Source organism: Sorex araneus, chromosome 1 (genome assembly GCF_027595985.1).
Source record: "Sorex araneus isolate mSorAra2 chromosome 1, mSorAra2.pri, whole genome shotgun sequence".
In the NCBI taxonomy this organism is placed as follows: domain Eukaryota; kingdom Metazoa; phylum Chordata; class Mammalia; order Eulipotyphla; family Soricidae; genus Sorex; species Sorex araneus.
In genome coordinates, this window is record NC_073302.1 from 421,560,222 (window position 1) to 421,585,028 (window position 24,807).

Consider the following 24,807-nt stretch of genomic DNA (forward strand, 5'->3'; position numbering starts at 1 on the left):
AATTACTCAGGAGTAATTCCTGAGTGCAGAGCCAGGAGTAACCCCTGAGTATCACTGAGTCTGACCCAAAACCACCTGGGAAAAAACCTTTTGAAGGAAGTCAGAAGTAAAATCTGCAAAATAAAATGTTTCTATATTTTCAAGGAATACTCTTCTTCTTCTTCTTCTTTTTTTTTTTTTTTGCTAATACATGAGTCTACGCCAGTGGTTTCTAACCCTAGGAATATATTAGAAAGATAAGGAGGTGGGGACTGGAGCAATAGCATAGCTGGTAGGCTGTTTGCCTTGCATGAGCCGACTCGGGTTCAATTCCCAGCATCCTATATGGTCCCCTGAGCACTGCCAGGAGTAATTCCTGAGTGCAAAGCTAGGAGTAACCCCTGTGCATTGCCAGGTGTGACCCAAAAAGAAAAAAAAGAAAAGAAAGTAATGGAGGAAAATATAAAATTATTTTTACAGTGCTCTTACACAGAAAAGTATAATTGAACTATTCTGAGATAGGACTTAGGTAACATTCTTACTCATTTTTTTTTACCATTCTTATTTTAAATCATATTCTCTCTTTTACATTTCTTTTAATTTTTCTTTTAATTTTTTCAGAATTAAAAGTTTCTTTTAATTTTTTCAAAAGATTTTAATATACATTCAGGCTAAAGATTCACTGGTCTATATCATAATTATGAAATAAAATAATACCTATTATTTATTGTGGTTTCCCTATTTGTAAGCACTGAGATGTACAGGTATTTTACTGATACTTTGTATTTACATGTGTGTACTTACAAACACATGAACACATAAGTATATATATATTTATGTCCTGAAAGGAACTAATTTTAAAAATGACAAAATTGACTTCACAAAATTTAAACAGCTTTTCTTAGTTTGCCTAAACATAAATGTATATTGTCAGAATTTGAATCACACTTAAAGGCTTTAATCTTCCACCAAATACTTATAATGTATATACGCTTAGATTGAACATATTATTTAAGATATACATATTTATATTTATAAGTTGATTTCTTGGCTTTTACTTAACAGCTAATGGTCATAATTATGTCAGGTAAGACAATCAATCTCTTCACTGTTCTCTAGCTATGCTCTTTTTCCCTAAACCTTGTTCTTTTACTGCCCTCTAGGGACGCCGAGACTAGGCCTAATTCTCTCCCCGTGCCTATTTCTCTATCGTCAAAGGCTAGTTGCTTCATAATTATCTTTGAAAAGACAGTTTAGCAAAAAAAATCAACAAATGCTTCTGCTCTCAAAATAGGCAGAAATCAGAAGCATCCATGAAAGGTCTTTCAGCAAAAGCCACTTACTAAACTATTCACTGGGTCTTAAGAACTTTATGTGTGGTCTTGTTTATCTTCCACAGAGTAATCTGCAGTTAGAAAGTGAAGAATCTACATGAGATAATGTAAGATTCAAACTTGTGTAAACCTTAGGGGGGGATCAGATGTCTCACTAAGAATCTATTTATATACAGCTGACTTTTTTTCAGTTGAGCATCACCAGGAGTAAACCTAGTGTGACCTCCAAACCAAACAGCAGAGTAAAAGTAAAAGAGCAGAGTAAAAGTAAAAGCAGAGTAAAAAGTAAATCTACTCAGATTTACTGGGCTGAAGCGATAGCACAGTAACTAGGGCCTTTGTCTTGCACGCAGCCGACCCGGTTTGATTCCTCTGTCCCTCTCAGAGAGTCCAGCAAGCTACTGAGAGTATCCCGCCCACACGGCAGAGCCTGGCAAGCTGCCCATGGTGCATTTGATACGCCAAACACAGTAACAACAAAGCTCACAATGGAGACGTTACTGGTGTCTGCTCGAGCAAATCGATGAACAGTGGGACGACAGTGCTACAGTGCTACAGTTATTTGTAATAAATAGATCATTTATATTTGAATATACAGACCTAGACTCTGGCTATTTGGTTCATTCTGAGGATCAAGATTTACCATATACATGATTCAATAAAAGAATAAAAAAAAAGATTTACCATATACAGTTGTCCTATCTTTTATCTATGTGCAAATTTTAAAAGTTAATATAGAAAATTCATAAACAATGTATCTTTATGCCATAAAATAAAGGTATGATCTGTCTTTTACACTTATGAGTACTCAACATTATTTTTACAAAAGTCAAATATTACTAATTGAATTTTCCACTTATTTATATTGGCAGTGACAACATGTATTTCAATTTGAGCTGTAAAACACAAAAGCTATCCCAATGATCCTCATGATACTTGATTTTCTAACTCATTGGAAATTAAAAACAATATTAATTGTACTGAATGCTGTCATATGCTATGCATACTAATCCCAGCTCAAAATAAACATTCAGTATCCGAGCTGTTGATAGGATTTACAGCGGGCAATGCTTAGTAGAGCTTTTCTCTTAATTGTACTTAGATGAAACAATCTTTGCTAAGAGTAGCAGTCATTTCCTTTATCCACACACATGCCCTCTCCCCTGGAATATCTTACTAATCAATTTTGGGATTAAAAATATTCAGACGCCCCCTAGGAGTAAGAGCACTGGTCACAAAACATAAATGGAATCCTGGCCCACATCCAACTCAAAATTGTTTCATGAGTTCACATACCACCCTGCATTAATTTCCTTGGACATTGGATATATATCTTATTGGGGTAGAGCACTTGGAAATTGGCACAGGCCTTCTACCTTTCATTTCTTGAGCTATGGGGTGAGAGATAATATGATAGTGAAGTATCAAGTGGAAGTTCCTAAAACTGTTCTATTTTAGGAACCAAAGTGTTGAAAGTAGAAATGGTCTCACTGTTGGAGGAATTTTAACTTTTGTCCCTCCAACTCTAGGCTCTTCAACTTTAGAGGTCCTAATACTTGAAAGAAAATGTATACAGTAGAGGAAATACTGATAGTCCTTTTAAACTTTAAGCTATGCATAATCCCTGTGATCCTGAAGCTAAAATGAACTAAGGGAAGTATCAGGACCTTGGTCCTTGAAAGGCAGCAGGACTGTTCTTATCCAATGGGAATAGGAAGAATAAATCTGGCAACCAGGCCATGGGCATATTTTTATATACTCTTGCCAAATTTGGAGTGGAGGAAAGTCTAGTAATAAAGCCTATACAGCACAATGGTGCCTATGGTCTAGATCCCTGTCACTGTCACTGTCATCCCATTGCTCATCGATTTGCTTGAGCAGGCACCAGTAATGTCTCCATTGTGAGACTTGTTTGTTACTGTTTTTGGCATGTTGAATACGCCACAGGGAGCTTGCCAGGCTCTGCCGTGTGGGAGAGATACTCTGGGTAGTTTGCTGGGCTCTCCAAGAGGGGCAATGGAATCGAACCCAGGTCGGCCGCATGCAAGGGGAACAACCCTAGCGGCTGTGCTATCTTAACTGCTGTTCTTAAGACCAATACTGCAATTTCATGCGACATAAATTCACTATCAGTAGATGGAAAAGTTATTGCTGTTTAACACATGAAATGACTGAGTCATATAATGGTACTATAATAATGACATATAAATAACATTCTTATCATAAACAATGTTTTTTAAAATTTCTTCCTTAGAGGTCTTCAAACTTTCCTATTTGGGGGCTTTTGTTTTGTTTTGGGGTCACACCTAGCTGTGCTCAGGACTTACTTCTGGCTCTAAGTTCATGAATCACTCCTGCCAGAGACCAGGAGATGAGATCAGGTATTAGGGATCAAACTAGAGTAAACTGTGTGCAAGACAAGTACCCTACCTGCCGTACTATCCCTCCTGCCCCTATTTATCCTATTTTTGCAGATTTATAAGAGAAAAAAAGATTGAAAATCAATGGTTCAGACCTCTCAAAATATGGGGCATCCCCCAAAGAAGGAAAGAGAATGAGAATCTGCTGTGTCCTTGGTCAATGTTAATAATAAGAGCTGTAGTTATCTCTTTAATCTTGCTATTCCAAATTTCCCTAGGAAAAAACACAGCAATGCAAATTCAGCAGAACTGTTCCCCACATTTATAACATGGTGCCAATAGGTATATGCAGGAGTAAAATACTGCATCTAGATTTGACATACTCTTCTCTTTCTTGTGATTAATTGTTGGCTGACACTCTCAACTGAAAATGCCAGAGAATTGGTGAAGGTGGATGCTTCAACCCAAAGAACCCATTACTCTTCCTTGCCAGGGCAGTTCATACTCAATAAATGGTCAATTGTAGAATTGAAAATTCCTTCCCCTTGCCTCAAATTGGAAAGATCCTGCTACCCTTACTTTTCTGAGATATTAACGGAAATGACTGGTAAGACACCACCAAAACTTATTTTCTTCACGAGTCTGCAGCCTTGCTTTTCTATTCCTTCCCAGGAGTTACTCCTCGAGCACCCTCCAATTAACTTCCCACATGCAAATCCTACTCAGCCTCTGTTTCTCGGGATTTGACCTGAGACAACACCTCATTCTCATTAAAAAATTTAAAATAAATTCAATAATTGCTAAAAAATATTATTATAATATATTCATACTGATGTAAATCTGTTGAAAATAAAATTTTCATTGAAAATTTTCAAAATACACTAGCAATGACTGCAGTCTTACACTGAACTGAGTATTAATCCCATACTAAATATTTTAATATACTGTAGTCATTACACAGAGATGGATATATTTATAAACTGAATATTCATTGTGCTACATTTATCCTATATCATGATATACAGACTAGAAACTTTTAAGTAAATGTCAATAAATAAACTATATCCTTCCAAAGTTATATTCAAACCATCTAGTTATTGGTTAAATAAAATTCACATGTATATAAAATTATAAATTATACTATAGCTTATAAATATCAAACATATTACTTATTTAGTTTTTTTAAATTGATAGTGATATCCCCAAACTGAAAAACTGTTGACGTACCTTCACAGTATGCTTAAGTGTTAAGAGAACATCCAACCTCTCATCTTGAGACAGATTTTCCAGTATAATGCAATTATAGATGCTGTGCAGCTCTTTGGTTCTGATGGTGAATTGTGTATCTACCTCAACTATTTTTCCATCAACTGCTCTTTGTGTCTTCGGAGCTTCACACTTAAAAATAGCAATGTTTATAAATATCAGCTAAAATAATTTTGTACTAAAGCATAACTTTAAAAACATGCTCTAAAATAAAGCTATCACTGAAACTTGAGAAAATATTGAATTATCCTTGGAATATGAGGAAATAGAACATATTAGGAACAAATACAAGTTGTTCATTCTGTACAAAGTGCAAACAGGATTTGCTATTGATTTATGCTAACTAGTACACTAAATGGCATGATGAGTATATGGAGTAACTCTTTTCTCTAGTGAAAAAAAAATACACATTTTATTCCTATTTTTAAAAATCTGCTTCAGACCTTCTACCTGACGCTCCTCCATTCCAGGTAAACCTGCCTCCAACTGACAACAGACATCACTGGGACAAATGTGGATTGGGAGGTAGATCCCCTGCCTTCTGGTTTGTTCCCAGAAGCCTACACACACACACACACATACACACATATATTTAGCACACAAGGCTCAACCTATAACATCATGTTAATAAATCTCTTAAATAAAGGCTTAATGGCTTTAGGCTGAGATACAACAATCTTAACACACTTTCTTCTATGGAAACGTGGATCATTTTTAGCAGATTATTCATAACAAGCAATACAAAATAAAGCATTTGGGGTAGGCTCAGGTGATGGTGAGGAAAATTTAAAATATTAGTGGTGGGAAGGTGTACTGGTGGTGGGATTGGTGTTGGAATATTGAATGTAATAAATGATTGTGAGCAACTTTATAAAAATAAAATTTAAATTAAAAAAACTCTTCAGAAAAGTTATTTGCACTCCTATGTTCATTGCAACACTTCTCACACACATTAGCCCAAATCTGGACACAATCCAAGTGTCCAGGAATACATGACTGGATAATGAAACTATGGTAAATAAACACAGTAGAATACTATTCAGCTTCAATAAAAGATGGAATCATGTAATTTGATGCTTTGGGGATGGATCTGGAGAGTATCATGCTGAGTGAAGTTAATCAGAAGAAAAGACACAGAAATAGAATAATCCCTCTCATGTCTGGGAATAACAAATGTTCAAAGGCAACATAAACTGAGAACTAATCTTGAGTGGGAATCTTACCATGGGGTTAGGGGAGAGGTAGGAAGGAGAAAATGGATGGATGGAGGGGAATACTAGACAAGGGTGAAGGGAAGCAGATACTTTAATAGAGGTGTGGTGCTTGGAAGTTTTATGCATGAAACCCTGCCATTCACAGTATTGTAAACCATAACACTTTAGCTTAAAAAAAAACTTTAAAAAAAATAATATAGATGGCCAATAAGTATTTGAAAAATATTTTCTTGATCACTTATCATCAGGGAAATGCAAATCAAAACAATTTTGTAGAATTTCAGGAGTTTAGCAAGTGGGTTTCAATCATTATAGAAAAGGTTTTTTTTCAAGTTATGCCATCTTATTTATTACATGGTGATTACAAGTTCACAGTGAAATACGATATACATGTTTAATACATGTCATTTTTAAAAGATTATCAGTTCTGAGCCAGAGTGGGATGAAGATATGCTATGCAAGTAGGAGGCCAAGTTTGACTCTGGCATTGCATGATATCAAGCACCTTTGAGAGCAACTCCTGCCAGAGGTTGCCCTAGAGCATCTTTAAATATAGCCAAACACACATACACACACACACACACAATGAAAGCTAAAAAATTGTTTTCTATGATAGTTTCACTTTAAAAACAAAAAAAAGTGATGTAAATAATTTTATTTTCTAGCTATAACTAAATGACTTTACAACTAGTCAATATTTTGAGAGACCAGGTTAATTAGGTTTTTATTAAACTGGCCTCAAGTGTAGTTCTGCTTTGCGATTGTGTTTTTCTTGCACAGCCAACACTTCCCTCAAAATTGAGACAAAGCTCACTCCTATCAGTTAAAATCTCCACTTCCTTTGAATCTTAATGTGGAGTTTTATTAGATTAACTGATTTAGCAGCATGGGTTTAAGAACACCAATTATATAGCATACATCACCCACAAAAAGTCTCTCCCTTGACTTCTACAAGGTTTCAGAGAAGCTAACTTTTCCATTCTATAAATTTCCTGGTTTTGCATATCTATCAACACTACAGTGAATTAATCTGGATACTAACAAAATACTTTTTAAAAATTTGAGGTAAATGATGAAATCAGAAGTGAAATGAGAAATTATCTAGAGACCAATAAAAATAAAGAGATAAGCTAAAATGTCAGAGACTTTGACTTGACTTTTCTCTTTTTTCCAGGGACTGGAATACAGAAAACAAGTTATTGAAGAGGCAACGTCAATTCAGTCTCAAATCAATGAACAAGAAAAGTATCAAGTTATCTAATCTCATATTCAAAGGAACTCTAAAAAGAACAAACAAAACCAAAAGTCAACAGAAGTAAATAATAAAAATCAAAGAACAAAAAAAATTATTTTAAAACAATAACAAAAATCAAGAACAAAAGAAAGTTATTTTAAAACAAAGGGACAATACAACAATGAAACCAAAAGTTTTAACTGAATGCAGAAAAGTGACAATATTTAGTCTCACTAAAAAAAAAAAAACAAAATACTAACTGAAAGAATCTGTGGCCACTCGACTTTATATCTCTTCATTCTCATCAGTGGAAAACTAATTATCAAATGTTTCCTTGTCAATAGGGCCGTATTTTGGGGGGATAAACTCCAACAAGAATAGTGAGTTCTGTGTTAAAACTCCAACAACAATAGTGAGTTTTGTGTTGAAATATGGAATGTAATCAAGGTGAAGAGAAAATGAAGTGAAATTTATCAGTTATGCAGGCGGGGGTGGGGGGTGGGAGATTTACTGGGGGTTTTTTTGGTGGTGGAATACGGGCACTGGTGAAAGGACGGGTGTTTGAGCATTGTATAACTGAGACATAAGCCTGAGAACTTTGTAACTTTCCACATGGTGATCCAATAAAATAAATTAAGAAAAAAAAAGATTCTAACAGACATCATGGACTTGCTTCCAATATTTCAGTTGGTCTCTCCAAATGTTCCCAGGTGTTTTGTGTCTGGGAGAATATGAGAATGGTAGGAGATTTTTTTTTGGCCTCTTTAACGAATCTTCAATGTTCTTCCTGTAATTTTATATTCCATGTCCCCCTATTTTTGCCTCTAGCCACATAATTCTAGATATTCAAAAAATATTAAATTTTGATTTAAGATCCAAAAAAAAAGAATCAGAAATGATGGGGATGAAGGGACAGGACAGCAGGTAGGTTGTTACTTTACACATGGTCAACCTGGGTTCTGTCCTTGACACCAGGAGTGATCCTGAGCACCACTAGGTGTGGCCCACAAAGTAAATATAAACATGAATATAAATAAATAAAAGTCTTTTTAAAAATCATAAGTGGTGGGGCCAGAGAAATAGTACCATGGCTAGGACTCTTGCCTTGCACATAACTGACCTAGGTTTGATCTCTGGTACCCCATATGGTTACAGCAGGAGTGATCCGTAGTGCAGTTAGAAGTAGGCTCTGAGCACCACTGGTATGGCCCCAAAACAAACAAAATAAAAAAGAATCAGGAATGAATTTCTGATTTGCTCAGAGGTGAAGTTACAACAGATACAAAATAAATACAAAAGATCTTAAAAGACCATAATGAATAACTATTTGCTAACAAACTGAACAATGTAGAAAAATGGACAAAATTCCACCTTTGTAGGCTGGTTTTAACAAGGGGAAAATAAATGGCTAAAACAGACCAATAACAGAACAGAAATCAAAATAGGGATCAAAAGTTTCTCAAAGGATAAAGTCCCAGGACAAGATGTATTCACTGGTTAATTCCATACCAAACTTTCAAAGACCAAACAACTATCCTAAAACTCTTAAAAATAAGTAGAAGCAAAAACACTTCCCAATACTTTTTACAAGGCCTACATTACCCTCATCCCAGAATCAGACGAGCAAACATAACACGTCAAAAAAAAAAGTTTGATTAATATAGAAGCCAACATACTTAATAAAAGCAATACATCAAGTGAATCATATACCCTAACTAAGTGAGATTTATGTCTGTGATGCAACAGGAGATCAACATATGCAAATAAAGCAATATGATTCACATTAGGAAAAGAAAAGATAATCAATGATCATATTAATACTAAAAGAGCATTTAACAAAGTCCAAATCTCCTTTATCATAAAAACTCAGTAAACTGGTGATACAAGGATCACACTTTAACAAACTAAGTCATGAAAAACACATATATATTACTTTTAATAATGAAAAACTGAAATCTTTTCAGCTAAAATCAAGAATAAAACAAGGAAATACATTCTCATCGCTACTGTTCAAAAACATCGAACAGTACTGTTCAATTACTACTGTTAGAAGTTCTAGTAAGAGCAATTAGGCAAGAAAAATCTTTAAAAGGAAACCAAATTGGAAAAGAAGTTGTAACACTGAGTGACCTTCTGCTTGCTGCTCAAACATCCCAGGTGAAGCTTGCTTCCAGCTGATATCAGGGGCCTATTACGGAATGGGAGACAGAACACCTCCCTATTGGGTGGGTCCACACAACAGATCTACTCAACATATTGCATGCCACTCACAGCAATTCTTTGTGTCATTCTGTGAGGAAGGGCAGAGAAGACAGAACAATCTCCAGCTTAATCCCTTAGCATCTTCAGAGAGATTAACTGCAAAGACTTCACCCAGCACAGCAAGAACACTAGAAAACCAACGGGGAAATCATGTGGAAACCCCCCAAGTTCAATGAGCAAAAACAATTATCATCGAAGACACATAATATTTCAATAAGTCCTCAGACTGTGTCTTTAGTGATACTATGATGAGAATGTTCAATGAGTTTAAAAAAAAACAAAAGCACAGGTAGTCAGCAAAGCACAAGAAAGTATGAGAGTCAAAATGTAAGAACTCTAGAGTCAAAAAATGAGAGAAATAAAGTAAGTGATAGATATTTTTTGAAAAGGCAATAGAAGCTCTGAACAGCAAAATAACAGAAGCTGAGCAAAAGATCAAGGAGCTCCAAGATGAGGAGAAAAACAGTAGGAAACAACAGAAGGTGAAACACAGTTTGAAAGATAATGAATAGCATACTAGAGAACTATGGGCTGTTTACAAGAGGAACAATATAAGAATAATTGGAGTCCCTGAAGAACAGTTAGGCAAATGTTGAAGAAATAGTTAAAGAAATGATTAAGAGCTTCCCAGAGTTAAGGATTAAATGCATCAAGATGCAAGGGTCCCAGTGCAAATAGACCCGATTAGGAGACTCCAAGATAGAGTATACTCAAAATGACAAAATACAAAGATAGAGAGAGTATATTGAATACAGCATGATCAATAAGTAGCATATACATAGGAAAGCCCATCAGATGAACAACAGATCAAAGGGCACTCTACAAGTCAAAAGAATATGCAATGATATAGTACCCAAACTCAACAAAGTAAACACCTCACTGAGAATACTCCATCAAGCTAGATCATCATTCCTATTTAGAGAAACTAAATTTAGAGCTTCATGGATAGGCAACAGCTTAAGGAATTCATAGCCTTGGAGTGCAAAAAGCATTAAGAAAGCACCTTGAAAGGACAGGAGAAACTTCCCATCAGGTTGCACTGAGTATGGCACTCACTAACGGTGCATATGCTTGTCTTCTGCGAGATTAAGGTTAAAAATATATAGCAATTAATGATTACAAACTGACTTTTATTTACTTGTTTTATGATGATTCTATTGCCATTCATTTAAGTTTTATTGGATCAAGTAATAGAAAATAAATTTGTTATATGTCTGCCAAGGCAGGCGTGGGAGGGAACCTGGGGATATTAGTGAAGGGAACATAGGTAGTGGAATTGTTCTGGAACATTGTATGCCTGAAACAACTTTATTATGAACAACTTTTTAAATTATGATGTCTAAGTAAACATTCCTGGAAAAGGAGTAGAAAACTATCATGTTCTACCATTACTGGTAGATGGAAATGGAAATTAACACAAATGAAACAATTCTGATAGAAAATAAGAAAAATGGAATTATTATGCTCCCTGACTTCAAATTATATTATAAAACAATAGTAGTAAAAGCAGTGTAATTTTAAAGCAAAAATAGACACACAGACCAACGGTATATAGAACCCAGAAACAGATGCATTTAACTATGACGAAGGACCAAGGGCCCTATTATGAGGGAAAGCCTCTTCATGAAATGGTGATGGAAAAATTGGATGGCTACATTGAAAAGAGACACTAAGTAACGATGTGTTATTATTCATAAAAAATTAGCTTTAAATTAAGGAATCTGACCAAAAATTATATATTGAAAAAAAACAGAAGATACACTCTTGGACAAAAACCTCAACAATATATTTAAGACATCAATTTCAAGGGAAACCAAAGCAAAACTAAATAAATAGGACCATATCAAACAAAAAAGCTTATACACAATGAAAGAAACTCGCACAAAGCCAAAAAGGCGAAGCTACTAATCAGGATAAGATATTTGAACACTACACATTTGACAAGATTTATATTCAAAATAAATTAATTACACGATGAAATAAACCAAAAACCTAATCAGAAAAAATATTGGAAAAATCTTATTTATATTCTTCTCCCAAAAAAAGACATATATATGCTCAGAGACAAGAAAAAAATTCAAGTTCACTTATCATTAAGAAAATGAAAAAGCAAGATTATACTGCTTATACCTATGGGAATGCTATATATCAAAATGTCTGGAAACAACAAATCATGGTGGAAGTATAAGGGAAAAGGGATTTCTTATATACAATTAATGGGGATATAAGTTCAGTGCTGCAGAAAACAGTAAGGAAATTCTTTAAATACTAAAGATCTGAATCAAGATGATTTAGCAAAACCATTCATATGGGTTTTTCTTAAAAACATCAAACCATTGACTTGAAAGAATATTTGTATCCCTATATTCAGAGAAAACTTACAATAGCCATAACATGGAATCAATCTAAATGCCTAGCAACAGATCAAAAAAAAGCTGTCATATATATATTCAATGGAATACACTCAACTATTTAAAAAGATGATGATGTGCCCTTTGTGACAATATAGACATAACATGCATGACTAGAAAAGATTTATAAGAGTGAATAGAATAATAATTGACCAATAAACACTAAGCAAGAGTTTAACTCCAGGAGTATATAATCTATTTTTTTCAATACATATTTTTATTCAAAGTCTTTATTTGAGGGTCTTAGGCATGAGAAACATCTTGACTGGAAATTAGAGCTCTACAATGCATGCAGTGGTTAAGATCATAACAAAAATAGAAATCAAATAGGAAATTATATAAGATGAGAAGAGGGCAACTTCAGTATAAAAAAATCAAGAAATTATGTTTTCTGTGCCAGGCATGCAGTTCAAATGGGAAAGCATAGTTTTGTATGTGCAGGGTCTTGTGTTCAATCTATGAAATGACACAATTCCCAAGAACCATTAGGATCTGCCTCTGTGGCCTCCTAGCACCACTGGGCACTGCGTCAACAATCACAATAATAACCACAATATGGCCACCAAAATGGTTCTTCTCAAACAACAACATTACACAAACAGAATCACTATAGGAAAATATCTTGAAGACACCACTCTTCTTTTTATCTTATCACTATATTGACTTTTCATTGTATTTGACTATTTCAAAGACCAGCTTTATGAAAAGAAACTTATCACAATGGAACTTCAGTCAGGCAGTTCATATTAATTCTCCCACCATTTGTCTGCTTTAAATAATCATTCCTTTTGGTGAGAGATTTCCAATCTGCAGAGAAGGGATAATCAAAAGCAAAATAATGTGCAAAGCAAAACTATTCTTCCCTGACTGTTTACTATATGGGCACCCCAGAACCAAACACTTCATGAGTTCAATATTCTACACTCTATCACAGCAAGCAATTCATCTAATCCTATAGGCAGCTTTAAATCTAAATAAACAGAGTCACAAGAAAGGTATTTCTATTTTTGCTTGACAGACAAATCTCTAGATGACAACACGTTTGTGTTACTTGCCAATCTTATTTTAGGCTTCAGTGAAAATCTAAAGTTGTATCAGTCAAACAGTAAAACATACAGAATTTAAATAACTATGTTACCAAAATGCTGAACAAATTTTAAATAACTTCTTACAATGTGAATCCCTTATTAGATCATTGAGTCCTTTTTTTAAAGTCATTATCTCATTTTTTTAAAATTCAATGTACTAGAGGGTGTGGTACCACGAGCAGGTCAATCTGTACCTGAGGGGCGAGTGCTTCAGCAGCCTGAGGTACCTTCAGGCTTCCTGATAACCCGCAATTTTTGCCGCTGTGCCTTTGGCCAAACCCCAACAATTGGCGTCAACTTTACCAAGAAATTAAACGTCCAAAAGTTAGGGATGTGAGAGCGACACCCGCAAACCACCTCCAGCTCAGCTCTACAAGCTCATTTACAGGCCTATTTCAGAGACCCATAAATCTTGAAAGAGATCAAAAGCTGCAGTCAGGGCAGGAGGCAAGGAGTGGGTGCACACTGCAGCAAGTATGCCATAGCTTGTCTCTCTGGAGAAGATGGAAACAAGGGCCACGATCCAGGGACACACAAAAGATCCCTGAACCAAGAGGCTCGCTGCAGACACGCCTCTGGACTTTAAGCGAGGCTGACTTCACCCGGGTGCCTCTGACGGGCGCGGGAGTCGTCCCTCCACCTGCCCCCTAAAAGGCCCGGCAGCCTCCAACTTCCAGAACCCAGTGAGAAGTGCAGGTACGCGGTTTCAGTGACGGCAAACTCCAGGCCTCAAGGGAGAGGGGATGGGCCGGTCCTTCTCATCCCCCATCCCCAAAGGACCCAGGACATCACGCCCACAAACTGCCTCAGACTGCTCCTTAAGCTTCTTAACGCCCATGAGACACACAAAAGAATCTTCGAGCCCAGCAGCTCACTGCAGAGATTTCTCCAGACCCTAATTATCTAAAATTTTAGAATTCCAGGAGCGACACCTTATGCTATTCATAACAAGCAATACAGAAGAGAGTAAGGGGGAAGACTGTCTGCCATGGAGGCAGGGAGAGAGGTGCAATGGGGAAGACACTGGGGACATTGGTGGTGAAGATGTGCACTGGTGGAGGGTTGGGTGTCCGATCATTGCATCACTGAAACTCAAGCAGGAAACTTTTGCAATTGTATCTCATGGTGATTTAATTTAAAAAAAAAATTCAATGTACTTAAATAATTGTTACTTCACTAACCTTTTTTAGAAAATCTTGGAGTGCTATTTCCTTTCTCTTCATCACAGCAATGCGTCTATGCCTTTCAATGGAAGCAATTATCTGGGTTTCTTTTTCCAGAAGTTCACACAAAGCAGTTTTTCTTTCAGCTCCAGTTAAAGACTGGTTAATGCATGAAATTTCTTCTCTCCGCCAGGCTAACAAAAAAAAAACATGAGATTACTGAGTTTTTAAAATTCCACATCTTTACAGAGCATTTTTTACCATCGCATCCTGAAAAGCAGTATTTTATTTGTGTATCAATTTAAATAAAATTACCATAAATAAAATCACTCATATCGTAAACAGTATATTAAAATACAGAAAAAAATAGAAGTTGAGAGATAATAGAAGTGATTAAAGAGTCGAACAAATAACAACTCAAAAGAAATCAGTACAGAGACTGTCAAATTATACCTTTAAAGAGGCTGTATATTTAATGCTGCCATTATTAAAACATAATGACCTGGACGCTGAAGATACATCGCAACAGGCAACGCACTTGTCTTGCATACAGCTAGCCCAGGTTCTATACCCAGCAGCCCATATGTGAGCACCAGGGGCTCCTTGAGCACCACCAACAGAGCAAATCTAAGAGTAAGCCCTGGGCACTGCCAGGTGTGGCCCCAAACACTCAATGTCGTGATGCACAGCAGTTCAAGGAATGTGAACTGCCACTTTAAGGAATCTGTCTCCACTTTGGTTCTTGCCATTTTGCTTACAATATATCTTGGGGGTTCGGTCGGATCTGCTTCAGCACTATTTGGGTCTCTGGAACTAGTGCGTGAACCTCTTCAAATTGGGAAAGGGTTCAGCTGTTGCCCCAAAGCCATTCTTGCCCTTTACCTCTTTGCCCTCCATCTTTAATTCCTATTATTGAGGCTTTTCTCCTGTTTTGTCAACGACAGCTCTTAAATTCTCCTTATTTTGTCTCAATCAAATTTCTACTACTTCTTCTTCATGAATGGATTTTGTATCTATGTCTTAAAAGTCACTGATTCAGCTCTACTTGCTACATTCCACTGCTGACACTTGGATGTGTTCATTTCCTTCAACTCTAATGAGTTATTTCATTTTAGTACATCATATTCTTCAAGTCTATCGATTCTCTAACTGTTTTTGAGATAATTAAATATCCAGAGGGTTATTATTTTAAATTCTCCCTCAGTCAGTTAAAAGCAGTCTGATATGGTTGATGATTTTCCTGGGATTTTGTCACCATCTGTTGACGAATTCCTTCTATTTTCCTTTGTTCCTGATGCTGATGCTGTGTCATCTATGTGGCAGAGCCCCAGCAACTTACAGCTCCAGAATCTGGGGCTGTCTTTCTTCAGGACCATTTTTCTCCAAGTCTGAGGAGTTCAGCTTCCTGCCAAGGTCAGGAGAAGGGTGGCTAGCTGTGCAGTATACCTGCACCACGGTCAGGGTGAAGATCCAGTACTTGTTTCTCCAGAGGCATCCCCTTCCTGCAACTGATCTTCCTCTATATTCCCACATGGTCCCAACAAAAATAAAAGGGTAGGGAAAAGGGGGTGTGGGCTTTAGCATTGTTCCTGGCTAGTGGTGTAGTAGCCCAAAGGGTCACTTCTGGGTTTCTTGCAGTGGCAGCAGTGCCAGGCAGGGTCAATCAGCACTCCCCCAGCATGTGACCGCCCAGGGGCTGGACTTGAGGGTACCTGTAGCAGCAGCAGTTGGGTGACATTGCATGGGTAGGACAAAAATCTAACATTTTATAACACTCAGTTTTGTGACTTCCACTGGACAGATCTAATCTTGGCAAAAAGATTACTAACCCTTCAATTAGATAGGAATCAACCACTAAATGTATATTCCCTTTGTTCTATTTCAGACACAATTACTTTCTCCTCACATTGCGGACATATTTCATAATATTCGACATATATAATGTATGTAATTACATTACTCTTCTATCAACATTTCAATTTTATTTTAACATTAATATCTGCATTGAGTGTTAAATATCTAAATCCTGAACTGTGATTCTGGTCCTATTCTAACACTCCTTTTCATGATGTTTAGTTTAAAATCTTGTGGGTGAGGGGTTCCAAGCGGTGCTCAGGGGACTTGGGATTTACTCCCACTGAGTCTTGCTAGCAATGATCCTGAGTAGAGGTAGGAATAAGCCCCGAACACAGCCGGGTGTGACTCCAAGACCAAAAATTAATTAAAAGGTGGAAACCTAATAAAGATAATTGGAGGTGAAGATATTGGATCTTAATTGCAATAAAATTCACCATTGGATGGTGAATTTTAGTTAGAAACGTAGACTGACATATAGATCACAATATCAGAAAAGTAACAACTACAAATACAGAATAGAAAACACAGGAATCAGAAATAGTTGGACACAACTGCTAGTGCTATGATAACAAAGAACCACATACTGGGTGGCTTAAACCATAGAAAATTATTTTCTTACAATTCTGTGAGACACGAGTTCCAGATCCAGAAATTCAACAAAATTCTGACAGCCTCTCTCTTCCACACAACTTCACTTTTTCTTAAATTACCCTCACTCCACATATATTCATATTCTGAGGTATTAGGACTTCAACATGTAAATTTGAAATGACTACAACTCATCTCATAACATTGTTTCTTTGAGTTTGTTAAACATCCTCAACTGTCCTCTCTAAACCCCTCATCAAAGAAGTTCCAGAGCTGGTTACTGCTGGTTGGGTCTTCTGGCCTGCCACCTTTTCTCACTCCTCATGGTGGGTTTCTGCGTTGCTTTCCCACTGTGCTTTATGCAGTCTGGAGGTGTTTTTGTGTGTGTTGTTTTGTGTATAGGTGACTAGAGTGAAGATGTCTATGTATAGTCTCTATGATATATGAAGAAGTGAAATGTTGGGGATGAAAATGATGACATAGCATATAGGGCGTTTGCCTTGCAAGCTGCCAACCCAGGTTTGATCCCCAGCATTCCATGTGGTTTCCCTGAGCACTGGCAGGAGTAATTCCTGACTGCGCAGAAACAGGAATAACTCCTGAGCCTTGCCAGTGTGGCACAAACAAAACAAAACAAAACAAAAAGTGAACTATTGAGTGGCCATGTTAGTGGCTGCGTGCTTCACAGGGGTGTTGGCCTGAGGACAAAATGGCCAGTATGGCTTCTTAACTACACTTGGACACTCTGAGTTCCAGAGACCAGGGGAGAAATGGCACTGAGCAAGGTGACAGATGGGTGTCGCAGAGATTCTAACCTGGGATAGCTAAATTTTCTTACATTGACTACCTCAGAGATGCTCAGAACTCACTCCAGGCTCTGCACTCAGGGGTCACTCCTGGCCGACTCGGGGGAATACATGGGGAGGCTGGGACCAAACCCAGGTAGGTAGGCGTGTGCAAGGCAAGTGCCGACCCCCTATACTATCGCTCTGGCCCCCAACTGTTTATTTCAGTTTTATTACTAAGGTTGTCTGAAAGTTATTGCTTGTGCAATTACCTTTATTATTCACAAGAGGGCAGCAGTTTCAAAGATTGGAGTTAATAAGAAATAAAATTTTATCAAATCCAAGAGCTATAAAAATTATTAAAAATTGTGGACCAGAAATCTAAGTATAACCAAAAGAACTTCAAAAATATATTATTCATGTCTTAATTAGAATTTTCAGATTAGAATAAAACAGATCTCTAAAATTCATTTTCTTTCATACTAAATCATGTATAGAAACGCAAAATATATCATCCGACTTTAATACTGAACATCTGCATAAAAATTTTTCTATAAAACAGTAACATATATATTCATATATATGTCTTTGCAATTCTGATAGCATTTTCATAAATATGTTTAATATTTTTCCTCTGAAGTAACTGTAACAGAAATTATTAAATACTTTGACTACTTTGATACGTTTTCAAAAAAAGAAGAAAGTTAAAAAAAACAACAGTATATCAGATTCCTAAGATACCTTCCTAAGCTTTATTTTTATTTTTAGCAAACTTGTTTTCCCTGCTAATTATCTTTAAATTGGTATTTAGTGCAAAGCCTCCTTCAAACTTACATTCTAGTGCATTATAAAGAAGCTCAAAATCCTCTTTTGTTTGGGGGTGATGTCGCCGGTCATAGTCCAGTTTAATCTCTTTTTCTTTTTCTCTTTTCTTGGCTTCTTTTTGCTCAGCTTCCCATTCCAATTTTATCCTTTTTTGTCCTCTTAAATTCTCTACTACTCTTTTAGCATGCCATCGCCTGTAGTAAGTTTGTATTACTATTACCTAAAATTAGTTAGAAAGAAATATAGTATCACATCCATCAGAATGCACCTACATAAAAGTTAATGTCGGTGTTGTCACAGGGAAAGCCTTGCACTGTCAATGTCCTTTTGATATACTTATGTGAACTTTAAAGTCTCCTGTGGCTTCTCCTTTTTTGAGGGGGTCCACCCTTCTCTGGGAGGGGCCCTGGTTGTTTCCATCTTAAGAGTGATACTCAAAATATGATGTACAGATTGTCAACTAAACCACTCTCTCTTCCTTACTTCATTAACCAGAGATCTGTATGTCATCAAAAACCCTGCTCCAGAATGTGAATCAAACACTGTTTACTTTATCTGACTTTCTTCTTGTAGGAAGACGGCTTCAATGAAAGACCTACACTCATATGTGTTATCACAGTTTTTATCTCTTCAAGTACGTGTACCTGAGCTGCATTTCTCAAAAGACTTGATTTCTGGTCACCATCAAGTGATCACTTCCAAGTAAGAACTACACATCTAATTATTTCAGGCTAGTCACTAAACAAATAAACATAAAACTCATTAAACATCATGCTTGAAGCGAATAGATCCAGCATAAGGAGTTGCTACAATATACTTAAAATTCCCAGTCTTCAACACAGCAATAACAAAAATATGCGACATGTATATATAATGTTAATCATCTAGAGCAGAAAAAAAAATAAGTCGATAGAAAGTATGTCTGAGTTGGCCTCACATTCTGGGGGGAGGGCAACTCAGATAGAGAAGGGAAAACCAAGTAAAATGTGGTTGGAGGCCACGCGGGGGAAGGGTGATGATGCGGGCTGAATGTAGACTAGAGACTAAACACAATGGCCACTCAACACCTTTATTGCAAACCACAACACCTAATTAGAGAGAGAGAATACCCTGCCACAATGGCAAGGTGGGGTGGGGGGGAGCCGGGATTTGGGGGGTGAGAGGGATGCTGGGTTTATTTGTGGTGGAAAATGGGCACTGGTGAAGGGATGGATTCTTGAACTTTGTTTGAGGGAAACATGAGCATAAAAATGTATAAATCTGTAACTGTACCCTCACGGTGATTCACTAACTAAAAAATAAAAATAAATAAATAAATAAGTAAAAAAATAAGAAAGTATGTCCGAGTTGTCCAAATGTTGAACTAATTAAACAATTCAAAACAGCTACTATACACATCTGCAAAGAACCACAGGTAACAATGCTTACGTGTTAAAGCAATAAGGCAATGATTTGATTTGCCAGTAGAGAATATAAAGTTAACCAATGGAAATTTTGTACATAAAACACAGTAACTCGGGGCCAGAGTGATAGTTCAGTGGGTAGGCCGTTTGCCTTGCATGCTGCCCAAATAAAATAGTTTCTTGACTTAAAGACTCCATGTGGATGCCCCAGAATTCGCCTGAGTAGTAGAGGGCCTGCTCTGTAGGCCTGTGGCCGAGACTTTGATCTCTCGCACTGCCACTAAGATGTGATCCCAGTGGCACTGACTTGATAATCCCTGTGTGAGAAGTTATGCAATGCGGCAAACTCTGTTACACTGCAGCCAAGACTCTGAGAAAACCACAGCCGAAGTGTGTAATGTCCAGTAAGCACTATGACCAAGTGTGACCCCCTGGTTATCACAACCACAACAAAGGAAAGGGAAGTACGAAAAGAAACTCCATTAGATTAAAAATAACTGGGTGCAAACAAAAACGTAAGACTTGGAGTGACTATATTAATACAAAAAAATAGAATTTGATATACTATCGATCAATCTGAAAAATCCTAGGTGAGGGCAAGGAACGGGACAAAGCTAATAATAATCAAAGGTAATACTCAAAATTCCTCGGATTTTGTAAGGAGAGGAGAAGGATTTGAAACATTTAGATTTATGTTTCCTTTAATGAAGATGTCAAGTGGGGTGAGGGGAGGGTCAGCTGAGACTGAAGACAAAGACTGGTTTTACTACCAGCAAAATACTACAGCTGCAAAATTCTCTCCTCAATCAACTTCTAAATGGGCTTCTCTGATCTCTTTGCAATGCAAGCCTTATATCTTGAATTATGTTTACCTTGACACTGTCAGTGTTAGCAAGTAATGTGCTAAATTAGTTTAACCAGAATCATATCCTACTTTGATGGGGTTCCTCCTCTTCCACCATCTCCCAAATGATGCTTTCTTACTCTTACCTATCAGGAAAAATCCTGTTATTGGTTTAGCCAGGGGCTGCTGAGAGAGAACAGTGGAGAAGGTGTTTACCTTGCATGGAGCAAACCCAGGTTCAATCACTGGCACTCTATATGGTCCCTCAAGCACTGCCAGGAGTGATCCCTGCGTGCAGAACCAGGAGTAAGCCCAAGAACTGGGCTAAGGCCCCCAAACCTATCTACAATTGTATATGTTTGGCCAGAATTCCTTCTTACTCTGATATTTTCTCAGTAATTTCCTATCCCTCATCCCTACCCTTCTCCTTGTCTATAAATGCTTATTATCTCTTGAAGTCAGAGTTGAGCCCCATCTCTATTCCCTACAGGAAAACTCCATTATAGCAGTCCCATTGAGTCAAATCTTTCCTACCACATTTAACATGTGTTATGAGGATCTTTTTCTTTAATAATATTCTTGTAGATTCTTTCCAAAACCTGTAGACCTAGGGAAACACACAGACACAAAGTCTAATTGAGTCATATATTGAAATTGTTGGTATTCATCCTCAACAAAAGTAATCTTAGGGGCCAGGGATATGACTCGGTGAGAGAAAAAAGTTGTAACATGTGTGAGGCCTTGAGTTTGATTCCTGGCACTGCATTCCCCCACCCCTTTCCAGAATCTCTGGGTGTGGCCTTGGTAGCTTCTGAAAAGCATGGCACATAAAAAACATCCTGCTAGCATCAGAGTCTGTATCTGTCAACCCCCCCAGCCCAGGGATTCATGCGCATTGATGCCAATCTTAAAATCTCCCCACCAGGAACAGAGAGATAGTAGGGCATTTGCCTTGTACGCACTTAACCCAGATTCCATTCCTGGCACCCCCCAAGCCCCACCAGGAGTGATCCCTGAGCACAGAGCCAGGAGTAAATCCTGAGCACCACTGTGTGTTGCCCAAAAATGGAAGGAAGGAAAAAAGGCTACCAAGCAGGTGTGCTGAAGGGAATCAGGACACTCACCCTTCCTCTTGGCTGGGTCACAGAGGCAACTTGGAACTGGGACACCTTTCAGAGTCCTGCTAATGGTTCTGTCTGCATTTGCCCCGGACACAAGGCCACCCCCACTGCCACCTCAGACTAGGGGTGAATTCAATAGTCTTCAGGAAGTCAGGAATTTACCTCTTCCTCTCAGCTGGGCCACCAGGGACCCCTCTGGAGCTCTAGTGTCCACACCCAAATTTGGGGTCGCATATATGCTAATGAGCCTTATCACTCCATTCACCTCACTTCACACACTCTGTGGGCAGGTGGGGAACTAGAATCCTAATTCAGTGACAAAATACCCCCCATAAATGTCCTGGTAACTAAACAAGAGGAACTACACCTCCCTGTCACACTCAAATATCATTACGTGGTAACGAAAGCAGTCTGGAAAACAAAGGTATGAGCAATATCCCATTAGTAGAAATGAATAACTGACAAGATCCTCTGGTACTCAGGTAACCAGGAATCTAAAACGCCATTGTCAGCACCCAAAAAATTCTAAGAACAATGGGGAAACAAAAGTACTGAGTTGCATGAGCATACAGGGACCAAAGTCCCGGGAAGTCCTCAAGTTCATCAAAATTCTTGACTCCGGCAGAGAACAACCTCAAACCAATACTCTATGCAGTAACAATGGAAATTAAGCAATCACTGGAAGAGAAATTCAATCAACTCAAAATAATTGATTCAGAATATGAAAAAAATCATATAAATAGAATTGAAGCAGCTAAAGAATATAATAGCAAGTCATAATAACAGAATTTTGAATGCAAAGAATCCAGTAGGTGAACCTGAAGACAAAATCCATGCCAGCATCAATAATGATGTGGCAAAAGAGAATAAAAGTAAAAGAATGGAAGAGAATATAGGTTTTAGGAATGAGTAATAGCAAGCATTATCACCTCTGAATTATAGGAGTATCAGAAAGAGAGGGGAAAAGAAAGGGAAGAACAACTGGTGAAAAAGGTCATAGCTCAGAACTTCTCCAGTCTCTTGACTAAAGCTTTTGCATAGATTCAAGAGAACCAAAGAGAATCAAACAAAGTAGACTCAAACAGAACACCAAGACACACTGTTACCAAAATGGTAAAAACCAATGAGAGATAAACTATTTAAAACATCAAGAGAAAAGAAAATGTAAGGGAATATAAGAGAAATAACATTATAATCATAATAAATCACCCATGTGAAACCATACCGACTGGAGCAATAGCATAGCGGGTAGGGTGTTTGCCTTGCTCTTGGCCAACCCGGGTTTGATTCCTCCATCCCTCTCGGAGAGCCCAGCAAGCTACCAAGAGTATCCCACCCACAAGGCAGAGCCTGGCAAGCTCCCCGTGGCATATTCGATATGCCAAAAACAGTAACAAGTCTCACAATGGAGACGTTACTGGTGCCCACTCGAGCAAATCGATGAAGAATGGGAGAACAGTGCTATAGTTCTATCTACTAATAATATTATTTATTAACACTATCATATTAATTCATTAATATGATAGTAAAGAAAGTTAAATAAAATTTAAAAGGTAATCTTACCGCATTTAATCTTCTAGCATGATATTCTTCTGCTGTAAAATATTTTCTTGGTGTTATTAGTTTATCACTCATATTTGATACATACACACCAATTTTAGTCATCTGTGTAGATGCTGGGCAGGTAGTTTGTATGAGCTTTTTTCTCTGTTTAACTGTCTAAAAGAAAGAGGAAAATGGTCTACATTATGAACATATGAGTAAATAACATTTTCCTACATATATAAATTAGATGTATTAATTTAATTGGTATATAATTTGGTAGAAAATTTCAGAGGATATGTACATCATTTGCTGATTCTTTGATTTTAAAACTCTCTATATAAAAAAATTACCTGGGTATCTCTAGAAAATATATTGGGTTTTATAGGAATCTTTTTAGGTACAGTTTGTGTTCCAGCATTATGATATTCTTGGCCTGTTAACTTATGTCTGAATCCACCAAGAAATGGCTTGTGAAAATTAGATTTTTCGATTTCAACAGCTACCTCCTGGTACTCAAAAACACCTGAAGAGAGAAGACCAATACTTAATTCAACTGCAAAGAATCTCTAAAACACTTATCTAAAAGACATTAAATACTACCACTTTGTAGTAGAGTTTGAAGTTGGAGAAGTTTATGCCTCCCATCTTCTTTTTCCCAAGGATTGCTTTAGCTATTCATGGAGGTTTATTGTTCCACGTGAATTTCAGGAGTGGTTGATCTATTTCTTTGAAAAATGTCATGGGTATCTATTAGGGACTGCATTGAATCTGTATAATGCTTTGGGGAGTAGTGACATTTTGACAATGTTAATACTCCAAATCCACTTCCTCGTGTCCTCTTTTATTTCTTGAAGTACTATTTTGTAGTTTTCTGTGTATGGGCCCTTAACCTCTTTAGTTAAGTTTATTCCAAGGTATTTAACTTTCCAAGGCACAATAATTGAACAGGATTATTATTTTATTATCACTTTTCTTTCATTACTTGTATATAGAAAAGCCATGGCCTTTTGGGTATTGATTTTGTAAACTGTCACTTGACTATACAAATCTATTTTGTCTAGGAGCTTTTTCTGTAGTCTTGAGGAATTTCTAAGAATAATATGATGTCATTTTCAAATAGTGAAAACTTGACTTCTTTCTTTCCTATACAGACATCCTTGATATCTTTTACTTTCCTAACTGCTATACCAAGTACTTCCAGTACTACTCTGAATAGGAGTAGAAAGAATGGGCACCATGGTATTGAAATAAAGACAGACTGGCAGATCAGTGGAACAGAGGTGATACCCTAACACAGACCCCCAAATATATGATCTTTGATAAAGGAGCAAGAAATATGAAATGGAGCAAGGAAAGCTTCTTCAACAAGTGGAGCTAGGAAAACTGGACAGCTACATGTGGAAAAATGAACTCAGACCTCTCTCTAACACCATGCACAGAAGTCAGGTGGAAATGGATTAAAGATCAGCATCAGACATGAATCCAAAAGGTACATAGAGGAAAATGTAGGCAAAACCTCTATGACATT

General features: G+C 37.1%; 1 protein-coding gene across 1 annotated transcript in view; it reads right to left on the bottom strand.

The window, feature by feature from the left end:
- IQUB (IQ motif and ubiquitin domain containing) overlaps nt 1–24,807 on the bottom strand; it is a 56,226-nt gene that overhangs the window by 21,226 nt on the left and 10,193 nt on the right. Inside the window, exons 4-8 of the mRNA XM_004602247.2 lie at nt 23,630–23,802; nt 23,298–23,453; nt 18,376–18,586; nt 14,330–14,505; nt 4,901–5,071 (exon numbers count right to left, since the gene is read on the bottom strand). Coding sequence (XP_004602304.2) covers nt 4,901–5,071; nt 14,330–14,505; nt 18,376–18,586; nt 23,298–23,453; nt 23,630–23,802 — 887 coding nt within the window. The remainder of the gene's footprint in view (nt 1–4,900; nt 5,072–14,329; nt 14,506–18,375; nt 18,587–23,297; nt 23,454–23,629; nt 23,803–24,807) is intronic.